Source organism: Pseudopodoces humilis, chromosome 10 (assembly GCF_049639895.1).
Source record: "Pseudopodoces humilis isolate 2021_Gansu_Grassland_sample_001 chromosome 10, ASM4963989v1, whole genome shotgun sequence".
In the NCBI taxonomy this organism is placed as follows: domain Eukaryota; kingdom Metazoa; phylum Chordata; class Aves; order Passeriformes; family Paridae; genus Pseudopodoces; species Pseudopodoces humilis.
Window position 1 is genome coordinate 15,121,808 of NC_142209.1, and position 26,229 is coordinate 15,148,036.

At 35.9% G+C, this 26,229-nt stretch overlaps 1 protein-coding gene across 3 annotated transcripts; it reads right to left on the bottom strand.

Annotated features, from left to right (window-relative positions):
- Positions 1 to 911: 911 nt before the first annotated feature.
- Positions 912 to 26,229, bottom strand: MTF2 (metal response element binding transcription factor 2). Of its 3 annotated transcripts, none has more exons than XM_005520971.3 (15): positions 26,004 to 26,229; positions 15,790 to 15,988; positions 15,561 to 15,642; positions 13,942 to 14,037; positions 13,465 to 13,565; positions 12,987 to 13,135; positions 11,640 to 11,735; positions 10,680 to 10,748; positions 9,728 to 9,851; positions 6,462 to 6,529; positions 5,838 to 6,008; positions 5,094 to 5,202; positions 4,862 to 4,920; positions 4,616 to 4,720; positions 912 to 3,798 (listed from the first exon to the last, which is right to left on the bottom strand). In XM_005520971.3, the coding sequence occupies exons 1-15, from the start codon at positions 26,006 to 26,008 to the stop codon at positions 3,444 to 3,446; spliced, it is 1,788 nt and encodes a 595-aa protein (XP_005521028.1). In that variant the 5' UTR covers positions 26,009 to 26,229; the 3' UTR covers positions 912 to 3,443. The 3 variants fall into 3 exon arrangements, with proteins under 3 accessions (XP_005521028.1, XP_014106324.1, XP_087916734.1); XM_014250849.2 differs by having other exon boundaries at positions 912 to 3,801; XM_088060608.1 differs by lacking the exons at positions 15,561 to 15,642; positions 15,790 to 15,988; positions 26,004 to 26,229 and adding an exon at positions 14,437 to 14,731 and having other exon boundaries at positions 912 to 3,801.

Genomic DNA, 26,229 nt, shown 5'->3' on the forward strand with positions numbered 1-26,229 from the left:
CCAGCAAACTTTTCTACAAACATAAACAACTCCAGAGTTTAACTCATGCATTAATATGTTTTTCTAACTAAACTAGGATATCAGTAGATCTGACATATCCATATGGGTGTTTAACCATCAGTTTAAGTTCAACATTGACTGAACAAAACTCAGCATCCTAAACCCTTTTCTCCATTTCTACAGTACGTAATTTTCTTCCATCATGCCCTTAACTGGAGGGTTATTTTGCATTCAGACACGAGTCAACTAGAGACATGCCTGAACATATTACCTGCGTAGCATTTGCAAGATTCATCCTCTTCCCTCTGTGCTCAGAACTGATGCTTCTGTCCAGTTTATTCTTATCACTCTGTTCTGACTATTGCTCCATCGTCAGCCTTGGTATGTTCCATCTCAATTCACCAATTTCCTTTTAAAATATAACACTAAAGATCACTTTAGTAGGATGTTTCAAAGACAAACCATTTTTCTGTTTATTAAATTATTTTTCCCCCCCTCCAGACAATAAAGTGCTTGTCTTCACCTTAAAGGCCTTTTTAAATTTATTTGTCTTCACGTTAAATCAAAACATTGACCTTCATTTCATGTATCATGCTTAGATAGTTTTCAAAATTCCTCCATAATCTCACTCAAAATGTCTGTTATGCATAGAAAATCCATAGTTTTATTCAAAATTCCTGCTGATGTTTTTGTTGAGAACGAGTTGACAAATAGTTTGCTATGATGCATGTTTTACAATTCTGACCAGTGTTGTGCCACTATTTCTTTGCTGTCTTGTTCATGCAATACCTATATTTTTAGAACGCTCATAATAGACTTTTCCTACCTAAATACTACTGTAATACAAATAAAACATAATGGAAAAATATTAAATACACACTTAGAAATGGTTCTAAATCAGTGACCACAACAAAGTTGAATTACATATATTTACACACATGCATACATACAATGATCGAGTTATACCAAAATGAAATCATTACATACAGCAACATTTTTCTTTTTCCTTTAGACACACCACCACTACATACAATGAAATTCACATAAAATGAGAAAGGCATTTGTAGGTGTGCTTTAATTACTACCCTAGTTCTATCTTCAGCAGCACTATTGCAGCATTTTCCAGTACATGACACCTTGTAACAAAGCATCCCTCAACCATAGCTGGAACACCAGTTAGTGTCTATGTGCAGGGCAAGTGTCTCCAGGACAGGAACAGGAAAGCTAGAGATTAGGAAACGATGGATGGGAAGATGCCACCAACCAAGTATGTGCTTCACAAGAGTACAGAATCAAAACTCATTCTTCTCTATCAAAAAATACACACATTTAATGTTGGTCTTTTAATTCTAAGAGAAAAGCAATTCCAAAAATACAAACTGAACATCAGAGTTAAGTCAACCACCATAAAAAAAATGAAACGACATTCACAATACTTAGGTCAATGGACAGCTGAAGTTTGACAAGTATTTTCTCCCCACACCTCCCCCACTAAAGTCCCCAAGTACATTCCAATATTTATCATTAAATGAATATGAAAAATACTGCTGGTGTTCAGTTAGAATTAAAGGACTTGAATAAAGTGAAACAAAGACGAATACAGATGATGTGAGTAAGGTTACAAAGGCTTTACATTTTGCATTATCTCAAGATATAAACATTCAAAAATTAACATGAAGTTGCTGTGTTATCAAAATATTGCAGCTATAGGCAAGGCAACATTAAATTAATAGCTGAGGGTGTGAGAAAAAAAAACCCACACATTTTAGTGAAGGTAAACAGAAGTGGGAGTTTTGAATTAGCATTTTTATAAAGCTAATATAACCCAGCCAGCCATAAGCCAAGCACAGGATAAAAAGCTTTCTCTGCTTCCTTTGGCTATAAGGTGACCAAATAAAATTCAGAAAAAAAAATCACCTTTTCAAGATGTTCAAGATGAGCAGAAAAAGTCAAATAACCAAGTAATGGAATAAATAAGTACTAAGTCAGGCAGTACACTTTAAACCACTCTGTCATTTGTTAATGTTATATAATTTTATTTTGGTGGCAAACTGTAAGCACGTAAGAAAACTAACCTTATACAGAGTACAGTGAATAACCACCAAAGTAAAAATATTCTTCTGTTTACTCTTTGGCTAAAACCCCCTCAAAAGTAGCAGACGAAGAAAAAACATCTAATACTGGCAAGAGACTTTTTGACTTTTTTTTTTAAAAAGTAAAATAATCTTATCAATTTAAAACTTGGTACATTTTATAAACACAAAGAGGTAATGTTGTAATAAAATCAGTAATTTTACTTCAAATGGCAACATTTGTTGACCCTGTGCAATAATACACTTAATTCATACTACATTTATCAAAATATGACTGTTTCTACAGATATGTAGAGATCCTGCATGACTCCTGTCAACTTACTTTATAACTGGGACATGAAATTTACAGTCAGAGTGCCACAAGAGCTTTCAAATTGTTCTTTCTGGTAGAATTAATTTCAAAATCTTCAGATCCTGCATTATTTTTTAACGGTTAATTCAAATGGAAAATAATGGAATGTAGAGCACATGAACATCAATGACTGCACCCATTGCCAGAACACGCTGCACTGGTTGGACACTTTTCCTTAGTACATAAAAAGCAACAGCACCCAATAAGCCTGAGAAGAAATGCTGCTGTGTAAATACTGGCAACTATTCCTGAAAAAAGAATTATGGGATGTATTCTCAGAAGCTGACCGATCCCATAATTTGTATTGCATAGGTCACAATCACACATCTATATACACGCCCAGGTCTGTGTGTGCATATACACCTCTGTATATACGCACACACGCGCACACGCACGCACACAGAGAATATATTAAGAAGACAATGAAGTCTGGTCACAGAGCAATTTACAGGCTCAATATATTTTTTTTCTTTTTTTTTTCTTTTTTTTTTTTTACACTTTGTTTGAAAGAAAACTTCAGTATTTTACAGTCTTCAGTAGGCATTATATACACTGCACTTATGAAATCTAGAAAGTATTGAAATAGAAATACATTTCTGCAAACATTTGGGTAAGAAAACAAACCAAGATTTTTCAAATATTTGTGCTATCTACATAATATTTTCTCTAAATCACAATAACTGTATCCATGGAATGTTCTCTAGAAAATGTCATCTTTTTTTAAACACCATGCACATTTTTAAGCAATTGTAACCCAAAGTATCCCAACCTAAAACAATCTAACAATGTTCAGATTAAAAAATTTAAGTCTCAGATCAGATTTTAAAAAGATAAGTCTTTATCACAAGAGCTGTAATGATAACAATTACATGTTAAGGCTAAATTGGTTTTGTTTTTTGTTTTTAGAAACACATTTAAAGACCATTTCTCTCGTGGCTCTGCATTATGAACTGTACTTACAGATGACAGTGCAGTGAACATAATGTTCAGTCCTACAGTCAGGATGCAGTTGCTCCTTCCCACTCCACCAGATACTGCACCTTTCCATCAAGTGTCACCCGACGAGCCAACACACGGTATTTTTCCCCACAAGCTATTCTACCTGCTGCACCAAAATAACTAGTGATGGAGTTCTTCAGATGATTGAGCTGTAACTCCTGATCTGCTAAGTTGTTAAGGATCTCTGTATTGAGTTCATCATACTGGTAATCTTCCTTGCTCTCATCATCTTTTACAATTTCTGAATTTTGAGTCTGGAGTGCTTTTCGTGGAAAGCGGCCTCTCCTCCTCAAATGTGGTATTGCAGCAGGCCAAGTTCTTCCTGTACGAGTCCTTTTTCTCGAGTCAGATAAACTACTGAAAATAAAACCCCACAGCATTAACTCCAAGGGAATTCATAATGTATGCTGCATCATCAGTTTTTTCCATGCCACTCATGTAATAACTTTTGCTGGTTTTCACTCAAAAAATACTTTTTGCCTACAGATAGGTAACTCTACGTATGACATTTAGGTAACAATTTCAGAACTCTAAATTAAACATAAGCTTTTTAAAAACTGACTATTTATATCAATAATGCATACAAAAATGACTCATGAAAGCACTCAATAGCATGAGCCAGAAAGGGGAGACAAAACAGTAGAATCCACGTGTGTTAGTAAAAGAGAAATTTCTCTTTGCTGCACTTGAAAGAAGGAAACATTCAAGTAACAATTTGCTTGCAGGAAGGTTGACTGCAGTTAATAATTTATTTATAAACTCTGTGCCAAAATCTTTTCATGCTCTATTGACTTTAGAAAATCACAGCATACTTAGTATTTCATAACATGAATACATAAACCTACAAAAACAAAAGCTGCTAAAATTAATTCAGAGTGCATCAGTTCTTTTGTGACAACTAGCAGAAAACTAAGCTCAGCAAATGTTTACACAGTTTAATCCTTTTCAGTAAATGTCACTTAGCCACATATTTTACATCAAAAACAATGGTTAATGAGCACCAAAAAATCCCTCTGAGTTGCAAGCAGAATTACTACAGAGAAATTTTCACTTATCATACTTCTTTGTATTTCCCCATGCTATTTATAGCTCTACTCTGATAAAAAATTGTTAAAAATTAATACACTGCAAATCTTGATTTTTATAGCAGATAGAGTAACTGAGTAGTTACCTATAATGTCTGGAAATGTTAGATGAGGTAGTTTCTTTCATACTGGCAGCACCTGTGGATTCCACATCTGAGGTATTGGATGAATGTGCAGTTCCATCAGATTTCCTGTTTTGCAAGATAACAAGTTTGCCATGTAAAAAAATAATCTTATACTGAAAACTGAGTTGACATTTCAGAAGCAAACAGATAAATTACATGGCATTGCAATGTTTTATGGGAGGGTTTGTTTGGTTTTTTATAATTTACCCAACAGTGCAGGGTAATTCCAAGGCTGGGTTCTCTATCACTGGAACTGGTTCATTATCCTAAGGGGAAAAAAAAAAAAAAAAAAGTACGTCAACTTTATTCTTTTTTTGATTTTATTTGAGAGCAAGAGGGGGAATATAAATTCATATTAACTTGTTATGTTTTCCTTCAACACTTATGATGCAATTAGAAGGAAGGAAGGAAGGGAGGAAGGGGGAAGAAATATCCTTACCAGAGGAGATGACTCTGGAGTTTTGTGAATCATTTTTCTTGTATAGGGACCAGGTGGACGACCTACTGATTTTTTTTTCCCCTTTCTTTCTATACCATTACTTAATTCCCTAGAAGAAAATTTGTATTTTATTCTGTATTACTGATGATCATTTTCATTGAATACATGTTTTCCTTTGGCAATGAATATACAACTAGATCATTATCTCTAAAGCATTGTATTAAATGAGGTGATTCTGTCAAATCAAAATTTATGAAACTACACGGTTTTGTCTTTATAATAACAGAACAGATTCAATGTATTTCTAGAGACATTACTGATTACCAAATGTTGAAGAGGAATGAACAAGTGTTAAATATCATTTATTCATATGATCACTCATAATGAAAAAGATGGCACATAACCAATACAAGTTACTGTTTCACAACATATTTCCTATTGAGGATTCTAGTTAGATTATTGCCTAAGAGATCCAGTAAGGAAAAAGGTTTTGTTTCCCAAATGACAGCAAAGTTGGTATATTTTCTGTTGTTCTTACTGCTGTATTTCATGTTGATTTTTTAGAAGAATCCTAATGGACAGTTAACTACATTTGTTCTAAGACCTTGTTCTCACAAATAATCTGCTTTTATAATTATTTTTTAAAAAAATCTACAAAGAAAAGGCCTTTTTTGATGGCACCAAAAAATACCCAAAGTAGCCCAAATTAACCACAACACTGCTAGAAGGACTGGGTTATTTTACCTCACATCAGGGATTGGTTTAGATGACTTTCTGCCTTTAATTTTGAACTCATGTGAAGTTCCTTCTGGTTCTTTATCAGCTTTTAAAGCAGCATTCGGTGGCACCGGAGGAACTCGAATTCTCAAGCCAAACAAATGCTTCTTTTTCTTTATTTCTTTTCCAGACATAAACCTAGATAATGTTAAACTAATTGTTAAAATTCTGATCCCAGGGAACACAACTTTTAAAATAGCAGGGTACATGCAGAACAAAATTAGCCAAAGGGAATATTCATTCAAATGCTACTTTACTCCCCTCATTACCCCATCACAATCCTCCTTCTCAAAAACAGAATGTGAAGTGGAAGGAGGATGGAAGTTAAAACAATTCTCCTTCCTGGTATAGGCTACAATCAAAATATTTATGTCATGTTATAGTTTGAAAAACTAAACACTAGGAACATTATATAAAAATTACATAATATATATATTTTTATATATATAAAATTATATATTATAACTAGGAATATTATTTAAATTTTAAAATGTTATCTACAGCCAGAGAGGTTATTACATAGACTGAAGACTGTAACCTAAGTCAAATTAAATAGGCAAACATTTAAAACAAAAAGTACCAATAACTTACATAGTCTTGTAATCATTTAATGCCTCCAGGACATGCTCATATCTTTCAGATTTTGGTGTGTCTGCCAGCTGTAAAGTATTAAGAAATCATTTAACCTCTCAAATTCTTTAATAATAGAAAGATTCCAGTTACTGAGTCATCATAACTACAGATTTAAATGTGAACTACATTAACAAAATATTAGCTGTGGTTACATGTTAACCATAATCCCACATATTTTGTTATTTAAATCCACAGAATTAATGCCAGGATCAAGCCCAGGCCATAGAATGAGTTTCACTTTTAAGAAGTACAAGAAAAATCTCAAAAACATTTAGTATAATGAGGGAACAAGAACACTAGATTGCTCTCCTGAGACTTAACAAAAAATCTTCTGTATGTACTCCCAAATTAATTGAGATTGCAAACAGAGGATAACTATATAGACAAAAGAAAAAACTAATTATTTATGATAATTATGGCAAAATCCTGCCATAGGACACAATTCACATTTTTTTAACACTACTCAACTTGATAAAAAAAAAAAAAATTATTTGAATTAAAAAAAACCCCAAAGCAGTAGATCTATTTTCATGCCCCCTTAGCTAAGTCCCAGTCTAACCTCCCTCCTTTCACCAAAGCCTGAAATAACTAGTCCCTATGAAGCTTTCAAAGCATGAAATCTTCTCTCTGAAATATTGCATAAAGAATTACAGAGAAAAGCAGAAAAAGTATGGTGGTGACCACCATGTGGACACAACGTTTATGTACCACAATGCAAAATAAGATGATTTACATTTATATTTATATATCTACTTTTCAATTCTAGCAAAACTACCATTTTTTCCAGTTGCCATACCAAAATTTGTATGTTTAACTATACAGCTGACAGCACTTTATAAATTTCACTATTAATATGAATACTAAAGAGCAAACTGTACAACATTTGCAGCTCAAAGAAACTCAACAAAATACTCAAGATCAGATAATTTCTAAAGAATACAATTCTCACCAAACAAGACAGAAAAAAAAGGTCAAAGAATATGTGCTAACACCTAAAAATAAGTGAATAAATATACTCATAAACCCCAACATTTTAACATGATTTTGGGCAAGATTGACCGTCTACCTGACCACCAAAGCTAAGGGAGGTGTTCAAGTGGTTTTAGCCAAAGAAATTAACAACTTGTTTTCCATCTTCACTCTACACATGCCATACAATCCATTGCTATCTAGAGGTCTTGCAACTCTGCAACACTAAACTACAGAAAACCGCCACATATTTATTGCTTTCTAAATAACAACATGTTAAAAATTACTGGATTAGGAACTCCACCATTTACTACCACTGTCTCACCTACAGCTAAAACCCTTTTCCTCTTACTCAAATATAAATAGGTAGAGAAGGAAACGAAAGTGTCATTTTTAACAGTGGCAATTTAAGTAGACCATAAAACCCCTAAAATCATTATATTGTACATATCGATTATTTCTGTGACTAATTTCTGTTTCTCTCATCTCCCTAATTAACTAAAGTTAATCAGATTTTTCAAGCCAATTTTTGCCAATTTCATGAAAGACATTTAAAATCTTTTTAGAATAAGTATTGAAATATCCTCAATGAAGCTTGTATGAATTTATTCAAAGTCTAGCCCTTTAAAAAGTAGCATTCAGACTTCAAATTAGTAGTTTCCTTGAAGGTGTAGCAATATTGAAGAATTGAAAATACTAATTAAAGAAGTGAGTTTACTTATTTTGGATCTGCCCTTTCCTTCATCCCCTTTAGTTACGTGTTTTTCTCAGATTGAGCATGGATGGATTAGAAGCAGAAAGGGGAAGAGCACAAAGACGACGGTAGCTTTTCAACTTCTTCAAAATGGCTTATGTACTCCTAATCAATGACAGCTCCACTCTCCTCTTCCACTGCTCTGACCAGCCAGTCTGACATGAAATTCCATTAAATATAAGGAATATTATGTTAAATGAACATAATTTCTTCCATATTTCCCTCAAGACTAAGAAAAACAAAATTCAAAATTAAATACAGCTTACACACTTGTTAAGCTATACAGTACAACAGCAAAAAAGATTCATTCTTTTGAAAAAATGGTGTGAGAATTACATTTTGTACAGCCTTTTTTTTTTCAATCAAACCTCAAGACTTGTTATGACAGACATTTATTTTATGTAACTTAGGTAAAAGATGCTATATGTATCAAAGTAAACCAGATCTGTATTCATTACTCTAACTTTTAGTAATGCTTTAGTGTTTGCTTGACTTTCTAAAACACTATTGACACTGATAGTTTAAAATATATATGTTTAGACTATTTTCCATTATTTATGAAAAACAGTTACTCATTTAAACCAAGAACATACAGTTGGTTCTCAAATAGTGTGTGCTAGTAAAAATGGACTAGAGTTGTATGAATTTACTCAAGAGAAGTATAAAAGTAGGATATACAGACAGTTAGAAAATTTCAACCCATTACATACCATGTATTAAAAAACCTTCTAAACCCTAAAGAATTTTCATGCATACTACTAACAGTATGCCACTTTGAACTTATGTCATAAATTTTTGCACCTAACCTCACATGCAGAAACAAAGATCCTGGTCAACACTGGTCCTCTTCACTAAATATGAAGTCAATCTGCTTGAGTAAATGGATTTCCTTTAATGCTATGATAAATGCTCAGTAATCAAATAGCTGGGAAAATAACTAGTATAGTAATGAGCTAAAATCGAAATGTCTTGACAAGTAGTTGAATCTGACTGGAAAAGGATCAAAAACAAACTGGACACAAACTGACCACCCCCACTGTAAGTATTAGGATGAAAAGAAGAAAATTTTGAGTAAAATATTTAACACATAAAGGATGTGTTACACCTTAGAGACACTGAATGTGGTCTTCACATGCAGTACACTCTGCCTTCAATTCTACACTTAAGATTTTCGGGTCACAGCACATGAAAATATCAAAGTAATAAAAGAATTATGAAACTAAAAGAGAACGTAGATACACAACAGAATAAACAGTTAAGTAATGAAAATTTGCCATGCAAGTAATTAGGTAACTTGAAGAAATTTTACAGTTTGGAAAAATATGCACCATTTAAAAGGCATTTAATTTCTGCAAGGAAATCAAGAACTATTTGGGATTATGAGATTTTAAGGTACTAAAGGATTTAACATCCAGAGTAGAAAAGTTCACAGGTTGTCAACTTTCAGGACATACGTATGCACTGTGATTTAAAAACAAGAAAGGGTATTCTACTTACTTACCTCACCAGGATGCAATCTATCCCAGTTTTCATTAATGTAGGCCATAAGTTCAAGCTCCGAATCAAAATATTTCTTTTTATGAATAACACTTAGGTTGTAAAGGCAAAGATGTGCTATATCTACCCTAGAATATTTGAATAAAAAAAAACAGAGAAAACAAGTATTTTTCTTCCAATTGCTTTCCTTTGAAACAATTTAGTAGAAAAGATATTAGCATTATACAGGTAGAGGAACACAAAGCCCAACTTAAGACACTCAATCCAGACAACACTATGAAGCCTCCTGCAATTTCTCTTCAAGTGATTCCTTCTGTTTTGCATCTCACTTATTTCTGCCTCATCTCATTGTCATGATATTTTTTTAAACTCCAAACTGGTCTGGACCATGGGATATGTAAGCAAGTCTGAATTCATGCAAGTATTTTGGTGAATTAACATTTAACAAGACAATTGCCACCATGTATTTGTTAGCACTACATAATATATCCACTAAACTGGATATAATTTCTATTACAGACTAGTTCCATTAAAACTATTCAAGGAAACTATTATAAAATGTATCAGGATGTGTGCTCTAGTACTCACTACGTTTGGCTTACATAATACAGCAGGATCCTAAACTTGCAAAAACCACTTAACTTAGATATCTCAATCTTCACATACACAACAAGTGAGTAGTTGCTTGTTACTTTACTGAATGATCCCAGGATTGAATCCCAAGAGCATGCTATCACAATATATCTCTACCCTTTGATAAGGGTATCACAATATATCTCTACCCCAAAGATAAGCTTTGAAAGAGATTTATCCCTGATCATACACACAGCAAGAATGACTCAGGAAACAGCTCAAGGTAACAAGTAGATTTCCTTTTTAGGAAGGAGAGCCAAAACACCAAAAAGAAAAGTAGAGCATGTATTCAACTCGCCCTTTTTTAAAAAAATCATACTTACCATCTCAAGGGTAAACGTTTGAGGTATTCTGGTCCAGAACTGCAAACTGAGCAAATGAACGTATAAAACCTAAAAATATATACATATGTATATGTACACACGTCTGGGTTGTGGGTGTCCATACACACACACACAGTGTTTTAACACCCTGATTATAAAAAAAAAAGGAAATTAAGCAAGCTAGAAACTTGGCCAAATTGTATTTGTGAGTCCCTTTATTCTTTATCTTACTTTAGCAACTTCTGTAATCTCTGCTGATACCTACTGGGCCAGATACAAGGTACTTCTTCAATTTCATCCTGCTACCACTGTTTCTTTATGCCTGAGAAAGTCCCTCAACCTGTGACTGTATCAGTGACGGTGCTCAGTAATGTCCCCAGCATAATCTCTCAAATGCAAAAACCCATGCACCAATGTAGATATGCATTTTAAGAACCCATACATTTCTGGGTCCTAACTCAGTTCCTCCATACATACATTCCAGAAAAATTCCCACATAAAATTATAATAAATAGTGAATAAAATGCTCTTTGATCCTTTTATCTAGTTTTCCTTTCATCTGCTGGAAGCACTCCAAGTTCCTCTTAAAATAAAAGCACAGATCAGCACTCTTTTTTGATTCTTTTTGTCCTAACTCCTCACACATGAACAGAGGATGTAGAGTTGCACCTATCTTATAAAGGATTTCCACACAAAGTAAAGGCAGTAACAGGTGGAATCCAACTCTTCATTAGTCACCTCTCCACCATCCACCACTGCATCCCCCATTCAACTGAGATGAAGAGCTACATTTTCCTGGCATCCAAACACAGACTGTCTTGTGTATAGACTTTACTCCAAAACTCAACTCCTTTTTGAAAAATACCACTGTGTTATGGATGCCTTAATAAAAGCTCATATGTGAGACTTCCTCCACATTTAAAATAAATACAACCATAAAGTACAGCTTAATTTTCTTACCTGTCACCAAAAAGCATTGGCTTTTGGAGGCACTGCACACAAGCCTCGTGAAACCACTGTTTACATTTGCAGCACTGCAACATCTTTAGATACCAGCTTCAACAACAGAAAGAGACACAAGATGTGTTTAAAAAGTTACTGAAAATTGTTTCTTCATTATGTTTAAATTAAATAGGAAGAGATCTTTTGACCCAAACTGATTTTCAGTTTATAAAAGTCATCTCTACAGATATTTCAGTAACACTTAGCTCCATAATGAATTACTAGAAAAGACAGACTAGTAATAATAAAAAGATGGCCTAGTAAAAGAATAAAGCTACTAAATTAAGGTAAAAACCTAATTAATTTACTCTAACATCCACCTTTTAATTCTCAGTAAGAATTCAGGAACTCCATACAAGCTCCTTCTGACATACTAGATTAGTTTCTTTGTTATTTTCTAAAGCACAACCCAACTGCATTAAGTCACAAACATTTGTTCTGAGGATCCAACTACTTGAATCCTCAAAAGAAACCTCACAGTTTACACCTTTTCCTTTTCAGCTTCTCCCTTGAGAAAAGGAACCATGCAAAACTGACACCATGTTTGTTCAAGTCTCAAAAGTCTCAAACCAGAGCGCTGTCCTGTGTGTATACACTCAAAAACTTTGCTTTTTTGTGTGACTCTCTACTTGCCTTGACCTCAGATCTTCAACACTATCTTATTCATTCACTCATTCATGTAGACACCAGAGTACTCATCTCTACTTGCTTAAGAAGTCCTCTTCTTGCCTTTCTTGTAAAAAATAACCAGCAGAGGACTCAAATGTCATAAGAGGGGAAAAAAAAAAATCTTTCCCCTCACAGTGACTGAAAATCAGGATATGACATTATGGTAGAATCAGACAGCTATCTATTCCCAACAAAATTTAATAAATTAATCTCTAGGTATATTTATTTTCGTGACTTATGACAGAGCTGAGTTAACATCAGAAAAATTCTGCCTAGAACTGCAAGATTATTAACAAACAACTCCATCCAAACTCAACACATCAACAGTAAAAACACAAAACAACACAAAAAAGATTTCTCATTCTTTACAAAATGTACTGTGATGATATCTGTGATGGTCACATGATAAAATTAAAGCAAACCAAAATATTTCATGGGAGAAGAAAATAAATTAATAATGTATTTCCTACTGTGAGACACTTCAAAAACGTATAGAGAATTCAAAATCCCACTTTGCATCCAGTCTCTGATATGTACACACAACAGAAACTAACAAGTTCACAAGGAATTCTACAAGAAAAGAGTCCAAGTTTATAGCTGCAGTAGAAAAGTTCTTACATATTATCCATTACTTACTCTCCAGGTCCTCCACAATAGCAGTAACACTGCTGTACATTGGTTTTATGACCTGCATCCCACTCAAGGTCTGTTGCATTATATGGTAACGTTTGTTTCATGACTTGCAGTGCTTTGGCATTTGGTCCTTTCTTAAGCGCACCACCTCTCTGAGCCAAAACAGATACATAACTTTACAAAAAACAGTAACATATTTCTGAAACTTTCAAAGCTTTTCATTTAATTGTAGAAAACTATTCATAACTTTCAAGTCAAATATTTTTAGGTTCATTTATGTTTTAATACTAGCATGTTTGTTTAGAAGTGAAACATCATCTATTTCTAAAAACAGCATTACTTCTCAACATACAAAATTTGCATTCAGATCAAAGATAAAAAAGAAATCACTAAAAAAAAGCCATATTTTTATTGTTTCAATTTCAAAGATAAAGACATATGCAATATGAAATGCATTAACATTATTTTTCTAGAAACACACCTTTGTTGTTGTTGCAAAGACACACTGTCGACAGAGCCATTTATCATCTGAATCAATCACGCTGGAATCAATATTTGGTGTGTGACACAGCTGATGGTAACCTGTATGAAAAATGATCAGCCAAACTGTTATTTAAATGACAAAAACTTACACAGAATTAACTATACATAATTTTAATGCAACTATAAGGCATTACCCATCATTAAGTGCCAATGACCTGAACAAAAAGACTGGTAACACATTCAAAATGGCCTTTTAAATTTTCTTAGTAGAAAAAAATAATCTTGACTTACAGAACAGGTGTTAGTCACTTTAACATGGATTATCATCTTTCACTGAGCTGTTAATAGCCACTAAGGGCTACAAAATTTAAGATCAGTTGAGCAGTCAGTCATAGCCGGGCAAATATCCTCCTTTGTGAAACAAATCAAAACAACTTTTAAAATGCAGTAAATAGAAAAAAAAAAATCTAGTTACCTTGCCCACATTTATCACATATAACCATTTCATTTGGTGCTTCTGAATACTCTTCCTGACATATTGTACAGACCATTTCCCCACTCTCAGTGGCTCCTAGACAAAGATGAGATTGTGATTTTTTTTCAGATTAAATCTGCAGTTGGAACAGTTACCACATGTATAGCCTTCTTCATAATTTCACTTACAGATGCATGCATTGTAGAAACACATTGTTACGTGCCAAACTTCTTAATAAGAACATATTCAGACATTTTATATAGACTGTATTATAAATATTTATATCACTTATGATAAGCTATCAGATATTTACAGGCTTTATATTGCCTACTGACTATGCAGTCCATGGTTCCTCAACATCAAAAATAAAAATTCAGTAATTGAATAAAGAACGTAAACTTAGGTTAAAAATACCTATAAATTAATACTATCTGGGCAACCAATAGATCTTTTGCATTTATATCACTTAATGTTTCTTTCCATGTAAATACATACACACTTTGCATGTCTTTTTGACAGATCTGCCAAAGCTGCCTTAAACTCCAACATCAGCACTGTTATTACTATTTATACATATCTGCAAGCATACAAAAGCACACAGTTACGGTAGAGGAAGGAGAAAAAATAAGTTTGCAAACTGGAAACAAAACTACATCTTGCTCCATTTATATCACATACCAATATAACAGGTGATTAAAACACAAGTTTCTTAATTACAGAATATTCTGAGTTTGAAGGGACCCATAAGGATCATCAACTTGAAATTCTCATACTCATTTACTAAATTTTGATAATTTGCATAAATTAATCAGAGATCATAAACTAGTAGCATACAGAAGCAGAAGGGCATTTTTATAAGCTTCAAGAAATTAAGCAGTTGATTCTTTGCTATTATAAATACAAAGCTTCTCCTTTAAGTAGACAGTGTTTAGCTTAAACATCAAGAATCAACAAGAGCGAGAGCAGATTTCCATTGCTTTTGTACAATGAGGAAATTGAAACTTGTTTTCAAAAGAAATTACCATCCGTGCTTCATTAGCATTAGGTTAGAAAAATATAAACTACTATCAAAATGTCTGAAAACCAAAAAGGTATTACACAATATGTGCCTCACTTGATAACTACACATTTCTTTATATTACATGAATACTCCAAAATCTGTAACAGTTTCTTATGTGCAACAGTTACGGTGTTGCTTTTAAATGTCAAAACTCATGTTTGAACATAAGATTCACCAAGCTTTAGTTTCCTCCTATGTTATGTCATTTCAACTGAAAACAGTTCAAGAATATAAACTTGGTGTAAATTAGGGCCTGGAATTTTCTGTTGAAGCAGAGAACATAATCTACCCCCACCCAAACTCAAATACAATTATTTTTAGAAGGCTTCTCCACCTCACACATGGGAAAACAAAAAAAAAAAGCCCAAAACAAAACAGTTACTTCAATGACAGTTGTTTGAAAATATTTTTTTTCTTATTTGTGTAATTTTTATTCCTGGATCACATTAAATAATATTACTCTTTAGTATAAAAAGAGTATATTATAATCATCTTTTTTAACAGATAACAGTAATCTATACAAGATACCAAACAATGACTACTTCATGAAAGTTCTTGCCTGTTTGTATGTCCTTCCAGAGAACCCAGGATTTGGAACTGTCTTCAAATATAATGAAGCAGTTCTGTTTCAGTTTGTTTATCTGAAAGACAGAAATATAGCAGAAGCCATGAGTAAAAGCACCAAACAGAAGAATGTATTTAATACCATAAAAGTGAGACAATAATGCTGCAATTTTCAACAGTATGCGACACTTTAAGATTCCAGTGAAGTTAAAAGACGTGATTACCTTTTTGATAGTTCCAAGATAAAACAAGCCATCTGACCATCTAGCTAGGACATCCTGACCTTCCTCAAATTTACAAATTGGCTTTTTGGCTTTCTGTCCATCACGTAACGACAGCTTGGCCAGAGATGCTGAGCTCTTATGGCTGCGACGTAAAGGAGACCGCTTATGGACCAGTGAATTACCCACCGCTGTGGAGTCTCTGTGGGAAGGCAAGGAAGAGAACAGGGAACCAGAACTGGGTTAAAGGAAACATGGACTGGAAATACCAACACGACCAACTCCAGAACTTCAGGTAACAAAAGACCTGCTCATCTTTACTGACTTTACACATCTTTAGTAGTGGTGCCTCTGCTACTATACAAGTGTACAAAATCTGAAAGGGACAAGTTTATAAAAATGTCCTAGGAAATCAACTAATGTAAATGAGGATGGGGATGCACAAACATCCCAGCTCAGAGACTCTTCATAAAATCACCAGAACCATTGAAAAACACACCAGAAACATTCAATACAGGATTACTTACGCAAAACTCAAATCACTGCCAGTTTTCTAAAACTCCAAGGAAGCTAAAAAGGTCCTAAGCCAATTCTAACTGTAGTACCTTGGCTGGAACAGTACAGGTTGAGAATTATGCTGGCTGTAAATACTGACATACCTCCAACACAGAACCAATGCAATGCCACTAAGCATAAATGTAGAGCTTTGCAGCACAGGAAGAATATCTACATGTTGAATTTCTTATGTAAAATAATTTTTCCTCTCTGTTAAGAGTAAGGGTGGAAAATGATAAGGAAGAAAAAACAACAGATCTTGCAACCTTTCTTCACATGTGAAACCCAAAATTATAAGTTATTTGTATGAGTAAGCATTTTTCCTCATATATTCCTCAATATATAGTGTAATCATATTTAAGTGTGGATATGCCTTTATGCCAGACTAGCTGTCAAACAATAGACTTCAATTAAAGCAGTAAAATACAGAAAATTATAAAACAGGAACAGAGACTGCACAAGTAAGAACTTCATAAGTAATACTCAGAATTTGAGAGTATGTAATAAAGCTACCATTTGTATATCCAAATGTATTTTTCCCTAGAAAATATATATGTATGTGCAACTAGGATGCAAACACAAGTAGTGATCAGGGAATTAAATAGGATACAGTCAAATGAAGAGCAGTTTCACCTCACTCAAGATTATCTTAGGTACATTACCAGCACCAGAAACATTTGAATTAATCTCAAAGCACCAACAAAAGCAGTAAATTAATCAATGTCCCATACAGTTTGAGAATTGCTATACAGTTATTTGAGAAGTTGCTCTACAGCTTCAAAGAGAAAGGAATCTTCTCTCTGAATTTACTACTCACATTTATTATGACAATAAAACTGGAAAGGTAATGGCTTAAAATATCATATTAAACAGTTTAAACCAAGAAGGTTAGGTACAAGAAAATCAGCTGCTGTAAGCATATTTATAATTAATGTGACATTTAACAATGACATGACAGTAAGAGCAGCTATAATGAGCCTCTGGCATCCTCATGCACAACTGGGTCACCAATTTAAGTCCTGCTTGATCCCAAAGACAAAAATATTGAAATGGGTGACTAGGGAAGACCAGAGGAACAAAAAATCCTATGGCTTGTTTCACAGCTGACACCTTGTCACTTCATCTGACAACCTTCATTACTGCATCAGAAAATTAAACTGTCATTTTCCATCTTCTCTCTTCATGATGCAAGTAACAATGTTCAGACCCACCACCCAACCAGATTTCTCACATAAGGACTAACCAATTCTGCTGCTTCTGACACAAAAGCTAATTCAAGTTACTGCTTCTCTTCCTCAGCTCTACTCTAATCTCAGATAAATGAGACAGGATACATGCAGCATTCAAAAGAGGTTTACAATAACAGAGTAAAAGCATGGTAGTCCGGGACACTTATTTTTTACTTTCTTGGCACTAACATCTGGTTTACAACTGGTTTGACAGAACTACTCTCAGAGGTTCAAACATTTTCTTACCAATTTTTTTCTGGAGTTTAAGACCCTAGAAAAAGATAGGTTAGCCTAGCTAGGCTAGCCTAGAAATAGGTAGCTTATTCCTGCTACAAGGCAAGAATGTTTGCTCTTCTTTTCCAGTACTTGAAAAAATGTGTGAAAGATCTTGTACCAAAGACAAATTCATTGGTCATAAACAGTACAGATTGTCACTTAAGAAACAACTGTGAACTTTTTATTTAAAAAATGCCTTCAAAAGCTTTCTCTTAAGTACAAAACTTTGTCTCACAAGACCACTGAAATCATAACAAAAACAAGTGAGCATAATTTTCTGACACAAAACACTTACATGAACCCATACATTCACTTGAACAACAACATAAATACACAACAGCAGCTTCAGACCCTGAAGAAGCTTGATACACAGTGAAGATGTGAGCCAATAAACCAGATACTTCTCCATTGTCCACACTGTTCTCTTTGTGAGTGATGGCAGTGGTGAAGTGACAACTAAACAGCTCATGAAGCATCTCCTGCTGTGGCACTTTATGGTTTGTCTCAGAGACTGAAAATAGGGTTACTTATTACAATAGGCTGACAGTAACTTAACAGTTGCTTTCCACATGGATAGGAAATTTCTCTCCACGGAAACACACTCCCTCAATGTTTTTGACTGCGACTAAGTAGGAAGTCAACTGTTTTAACAAGTTGACTTTAATGAACAGGACATAAGTTACTTAAAGTAGGTGTCTCTGAAGTATCTTCTGGAACCTCTGCACAAGAAATGCAGTAAATACCAGTGTAAAAGCTACACTGCATAAAACATTACTAGTTTGCCTTCTGTCTTGTCACAGCTCTAACTGTTGTAGTGGAATGCCAAAAAGTCACACCTACCATTAAAATAATACTTTTGTTAGAAGTTAAAATGCAAACTGAATTTCAAAATTGGCAAGAAAATAAAGGTCCCACATTTTCCAGCAACTAGCTTTCCAGTCTTCCTTAGCTTCACAGCACATTTCTAACATTTAATAATATGGTTACCAACAAAACTAGTCACCTCCAAATAACAATTTCCCCACCATCTTAAACATTTCTCTCCAAGAACTTATAATTGCACAATAGCCATCAAATGCACTGTTTTTCAAAAAATCCTATACAACATAAATATCTTCATTATATCATTTAACTTCCATAACCAAACTACACTGTTTGTCATAAAGCATGTATGGCTTTACATCTATTACTCAATGCTAAGTATGTTGTGCTGAATTCTTACTCTAGCACTTAAAATGCAAAAAAAAAAAAAAAAAAAAAAAAAGTACTTATATACCCATACAATCTTTCAGAAGTTCATGGTGGCAGTCAGTAAAATGTGTCTGCACACTGATACACTTTTGAAAATAGAAATGCACTTCCACCTTTTCTTGAGAAGTTGATGTCATGAAGTACTGAAAATGCTCACTGATTTTCACCTTGGAGTCTAGATCGTAGTCACAGGTTCTCAAGCAAGCCAAGCAGAAGGATACCTTCTATTCATCTACTTAATGAATTAGTTTATATGTTGGAAAAGCAGGAGACTGTCAACAGGAATGGCAAACTGCCTCACAAAGTCAACTGCCTAAATCAGTCTCATTTATGAACCATAAGCAGTTACTACGCCTAGCATTGCATATACCAAAATTACATTTGCTAGTTTTGACTCACTAGTAACTCTAACCTCTTAATCAGCAGTCAGAAATTTTTGGTGTTCATTCGGTGCCTCTACTCCTCTACAGCTATCCTACAAAAGGGACAGCTGGGGAAAAAGATATGAAGAGGCTTGAGGATTAAAAAGACTGAGCATTCTTGTTTACAAGTGTCTTTTTCTTAAGATCATTTATACTCCTGTACTACTTCAGTCTCAACAACTGTTGTGAAAAAACTTCTGTCAAGAAAAACTCCCTTGATGGGTTGTTTTTTGTTTTGTTTTGTTTTTTTGCCCAGCCATCTCAATTCACTGATCTGTTTCACAGAATGGCTTGTAAGCACAACTGAATAAATGCAAACAAACAACTTGGGGCACAAACTACCTCAGCTAGCACTGCCAGACTGCATGACTGAACTAGTCAGGTTCACTGACAATCCACACAATTTCAGGAAATTTCGAGAAGAGCTGCCTGATTCACAAATGCTGCACCAGAAACAGATTATAGCTACCCTATGAGCACAGATAGTTTTTGGAAGCATTAAAGATACTAAGTTTTAACAACAAAGTGCCCAAAAACACGAAAAGAAAATTTTAATCCACTGAGAAAACCCAAAATGGGACAAATAGCTCATTTAATCCTAGTAAATACAAATCACAGTGAAGGGATATTTACTCTAAAGATTTATCAGAAGGGAATTCAGATAGCAATCACACACAGAGCATTATAGGAAGACAGCCCACAGAGGTTTAGGATCTATCTCAAAACCTGAAGTGTGGTATCCCACAGGAAAGGAAAATATAGTGAAAGAGCTTAGGATAACTAGAGATAATAATTTCAGATTCTGGAAGTATGATGTTACTGGTGATTAATCACAATTTTTTTTGGTCTGAAGTTGCAAACTTTATTAGAGAAAGCTGAACTATGAAGAAGTTGTAAGATACTGCAAATACTAGCAGTCTGTTCTTCTCTCCTTAAAACAGGAGAGTTAACATTCACATGGAATGAGGGGAGTGGAGGTCTAGCAAGGGCTCAGAACACACAAAAACCATGGCAGTTTCACACATGGCTTATCCAATACAGCCGCTTGCTCCCCTCCCAGCAGCTCTGGAATGACAAGCTGGCTTCTCCATTAGCTTCCTATTCAGTTTTCTTTCCCTTAATATGGAATTACTGGCTGGTATTTAAAACAATGTACCTCACAGAGAGATCTGGTGACTAAACAAGCCAGGTAAACAACAAGTGCTCACAGCTAGAAGACAGCAGAAAAGGGAAATTGATCTTTTCTGAGAGTAATAATCATACTTTGTTTACCCAGCTCCACATAACCAAGCTAAAACCATGTTTCCAACATTGCCTGTGATTTGGATCTGGTATCTACGTTAACAGCTGAAGAGATGTTGGATCCTGGCCACATTTCTTCCTTTCAGCTTCTCCACTATTTATGAGATCTCATACCAACCATTATCTGTTCACTGTGGCAAACATACTTTCCTCCCCCCAAAAAAAAAGATTCCACTGGGCCAAGAAGACAGTCAAAATTAACAGGATGACAAGTCAAACTTAAGTTAACTTCCTCCACCCCAATCCAGGTCCAAACTTCAGGTTGATAAAACTGGTAATAGAAAAGAAAAAAAACACTTTGCTTTCCATAATACCAACATTATTGCAATAGTCACTTTTCAATTACACACTAACTGGCTATTATATTAGTACACTGCCATTTACTTCTATCAAGCAAAGGATCAAATACAAATCCAGATTATAGTCTATCCTCTACACTACTTCATAGACTGAAATGAATATTGCTTTTCCAATCAAACAACATCTACAAAACACACTTGAAACTCCTCATCTTTACACTATTTTGTATGCTGGTACAACCAAAGGCCAACTGTACCAAAGAAGGGCAACTGGACTCTAACCTAGGCATCCCTCAAGTCTACAAAAGTAGAGAGTAATGAGTGGGGGATAAGAAATACATTATCAAAATTACTTTCAGTTTTTAAGTGTTGTTTAGGATAATACAATAATTCAGGGTAGAAAGGTTCTCAGGAATTCTCTAGCCATGCTCAACATGAGGCCAAACCAGGTGGCCCACAAGCACACTGGGACCCTGTTTCACTGCTGAGCTGCCACCCTGAGGAGGGGGAATGTTCCCTCTCCCATCAGAATCTCTCTTATTCCAAAACAGGCATGTTAGCTATTTTCCTCCTGCCATGCACTGTTGTGAAGAGACTAATTGCATCACCCTAATTTTCTCATAGGAGCTGGAAGGCTGCAGTTATGTCTCCCTGAAGCTGAATGAACCTGGTTCCCTAAGGCTCCTCTCATAGAGCAAGTGCTCCAATCCCTAGCTGTCCTGGTGGCCCTACACCAAACTCTCCTAGTTTGAAGTCTCTTGCAGTGGTAGCACCAAAACACAGCATTCTATTGAGATACTGTCTAATGAGTTTTGTGTAGAAGGAAATAACCACCTCCCTTCAGTCTTCTACTACTGTCATTACAGCACAGGATACCACTTGTCTTAGCTCACAGGACACAGTGCTGGCTCATATTCTGCTTTCTATCTGTCAGATCCCCAGCCAATCTTGCAAATCTTTGCCTGGGGTTCCTTCTTCAGATGCAGGACTTTGCTTTCTTATCTCTTGAATTTCATGATGTTCATGCTCAATCTCTTCCTTCAGCCTTGCTGAAACTGAGGTTGGATGAGGTTCTCCCCATGTTCAAAAACTCTGCCATTTTTAACACAGAAAGTGTTCAGGTTTTAACCGGAGACAGTCAGGTTGTTCAGGCCATGATTTGTATCTTTAAAGACTGTTACCAGCCATCACCTTTCCATGTATTCAGAAATATCCTCCAGGAAGACCAGCCATCACCTTTCCATGTATTCAGAAACATCCTCCAGGAAGACTTCATGATTTCCCTAATGACCAATGGAATCTAAGCAGCCTGTGGTTCCCTGGGTTTAGCTCACAGCCCATTCCAAAGTTGGGTGTAACACGTGCAATTCTCTAATCATTATGGATTAGCCCTGTTCTTCACAACCTGTAACAGTGAGGAAGAGCCCTACAAGAACATCATACATACCTACAAAATTTCCTTAGTGCTCTTGAAAGCAGTCTGGTCCCATGGGCCTACATGAGTCAAGTTCACATTTGTTCAAACATGCAGCAAGCCAATTCATGGGCCACTCAAGCAAAGCTTAACAAATCCACCATGTATTGAAGTTAAAATATCATTTAAGGCAGAACAGCTTTGTCCTACCAATGATTTCAGGGTAACCATTCTGTATAAACCACTCCTTGTCAGTAAGATGAGAAATTGTAACTTGCTTATTCTCAGCTTTACTCAGTCAACCCTAATAGTACCCATGATGATCAAATGTGATTTCGCATAACACATTACGATCCCAGTAGGGTGACTGGCTTTGGTGAGGATTTTAGTTCTTTCAAAGGACCTTATATTTTGGCTATGATTTTTTTTCTCTGATTTTTTCTGTCTGGTTAGACTCTTTAGGCAACTGTTTAGTTATCACAAAGTATATTTTCATTAGTGAGTTTTTAAGTAGATTCATGCTTTCAAAAGTATATACATCACATTATCTGACAAAAGTAATAAATTCTGCTTCTCAGAAATAAGAAACTGGTAATGAAAACTGAGGCCCTGCAACCTATTAATCTGATTATCAGTTAGGTCTATGAATCTGCTGCATATCAGAAAGAAGCTTAGCCAGAGAACTGAGGGGAAGTAACTGTTTGTAACAAAAAACTTGTTAGATAGCATCTAGATAGAATACTGTGGGGTTTTGCTCTCTGCCCCTGTGAAATATGACTGTCCTTACAAAGATTGATGCATACTGTTAAAAAGAGGTGGTCACCAGGGTAAGTGTACTCCCATGTTCATGATACTACAATCACTTGTAATTTTATTTTTGCTCACATTCTCCCTCAAGGAATCTTAACTAACTAGAAGTGTCTTAAATCTATTTTATATGAATAGGTAAAGTATTAGAGTTTAAAAAATCATTCCAGAATAACATATTTAGTATGTAGGGAAGTAGGACAGGGCAGTCATGTACTGCAAGAGCCATTTGTTTGGGATCAATCATGTGTTTGCATGTGAAAGGCAGAAGGTACAGGGAGAAAACAATGGTACCGCTTCACAAGACACCTTTTCAGACCAAAATTCCCCTTAATTGTATCTTCAGCACCTCTGTGAACACACCAACTGCCTTTTGGGTTTCTACAGTATCCAAATCCAGTACATGTAGCAACACACCCAAGGGAGTGTGAGCACACAACCCAGCAATGAAAAAAGTAACAGACAACGTGCTACCTTGCTCTAGGAGAAGAGGGGAAGAAAAACGGTTTCAGTGCTGACCAAAATCCCATAATGCTAACTTTTCTTCCTTAAGGTTAGTCTGCAAGAACAGCAACCTCCACAAGCATTCCACAGAATTAAAAAAATAAATAGATCTGAAACATAAGTAAAGTAGTATTATCCTAGAAGATATTTAGTGAATGAAGTATGTCCAGACTCATTAGGAATGCTCTCATCATTAGCTCCCCTTCTCTCAAAGAAACTGATGCATCTTGATTTCGCTCCTCCATGGAAATTATCTGTCCAGCAATAACTGTGGCTTTATAATTCTTCTCCTGTTGTGTTTTGCTCAAAGACACACTTCCTCTCCATTTCCGGCAAGGAAGGCCTGTGAAGAAGGTGAAACCAACTCTGCAGCTAGGCCAGTGGCCAGTTGGATCAAAAATGCAGTCAATTCAAACTAAGAGAAGATTCATGCTGGCTTCTAGTCACATGTGCTTCTAGTCACATCTCCAAGCTTCCTCCTCCACAACTCACATGAGGAACACAAAATATGCTTTAGTGCCTCTACATTAATTCACATCCGTCTCCAGGGAATACAAAAGTCCACTGTCTACTATGAAATTAACTGGAACTTATTTGTGACAGCTGCTCTTCTCATAAATTTTACCTGATCTCCTGGTGCAGGGAAGGACAAACATAACTTCATACTAACTACCAATATATGTCTCTTTCACCTACTAAAAAAAATATATATACCCTGCTGACTAGCCATCTTAAGTCATATGAGAATCATCTACATCTGATTTTAAATTCTTTCCAAAACAGAAAAGGCAACTTGTTAAGAAGCCACACACCTGTACTTGACAAAAAAAAGGGTTAACTGTGGAAAACATTACTTCATTATACTTTCAGTACAGATCCACATTTCACAGCTTGTAGCTCCTTGCAAAGACCCTTCTCATTTTCACTATATTATGCACTTCCTTTCATACGTTCAATCTTTGTTTTCCCTTATTCTCCTTTAAATGAAAAGCTATGAACTCATTACCTGTATTCTAATAATGCAGAAATGAAACATTTTCGCCCCCTTTTTTAATCTCAAATGCTTTCAATTAAATGTAATTTGAGCTCTCAAAAAAAGGGACAAATATTACCAGGTTAACTTTTACCAACCTGACTGCAAATCAAAAGAAAAAAAAACAAGAGGGAAACTCTCTTGTTACTATCCCACACTTCTGGCAGTTTGAGTTTATATCATTGATCACATTCCCTTAGACTAAGTCAGGAGAAAACCATGTAATGGTGTAACCCATTACTACGTTTGGCCTTTTAAAGTTATGATAAGATGGGCCTATCACAAACTCCAGAAACAACCACAATGCTACACTGCTTTCCTGTTTCATTTAATTATGCAAACCCTCTACTTCTAATAGCACCCTCATCCTTCATGTATGAACAACCCCTCGTATTTCAACACTAATATCAGTGTCCAGAGCATCCAGCACAGAACCATATTGTTCTCTTCAGTAAAAGAGGTATCAGCCCATTCTTTCCACAGAATTCAATACAAAAAAAAAAAGAAAATGCATTACAGAATATCCTTTCACCCAGCAACAGTTCCCATATTTAAGTGGACTAAAAACCTGCTGTGCACATTCAAATCGTCAAGCCTGACAGAAATTAAGAGGTGAAGCATCGCAAACAAACAAACAAACAAAGAAAAAACAAAAAAAAACAAAGCCACACAAAAAAAATTCAAATAAAAATAAAAAAAAATTTAAAATCCCAAAAACAAAGTTACCAACGAGCACCACTACCTCTTTGTGCTGCTCTCTTCGCACTCGAGCAAACGCAGCCTACTCGGACAATATCCTTAAAGGAGAAGATGAAAATACAGCTGGCGCGAGGCTGATGGCACCTCACCGCTGCAGCCCCCGGCCCAGCCGACCGGCCCGCTGCCTCCCTCCCTTTGTTTTGGTCACCGAGGAGCACCACTGACCCCTCACATTCGCCCGGCAGCGGCCGCTCGGAGGGAGCTCCCTCCCCCTCCCCCAAAGGCCTCGGGCCCCCGCTCCGGAGCGGGCCCCTCGCAGCGCTCCCCGCCGCGGCGCTGGGATGCGGCACCGGCGGCCCGGGCTGCGGGGATCGCGCTCCCCCCACCGCGCGGGCCCAGCCGCCCCTCCCTCCCCCCACCCCTCACCTCATTCGGTCTCTCCAGTGGTGCCAACCGCCTCATACAGGGAAATCGGCGAGCTCGGGAGCCTCCCCCGGCGGCGCGGCACGATGCGGTGCGGCCGGGCGCTCGGTGCGCAGCGGGCCCCCCAGACGCGGACCCGCGGCGGAAGGCGGCGGGGGACGGTCAGACCCGCCTCACGGGCAGTCCGGCCCCGGCGCAGCCCCTCGCCATTTTTGTTTCCCGCGGAGGA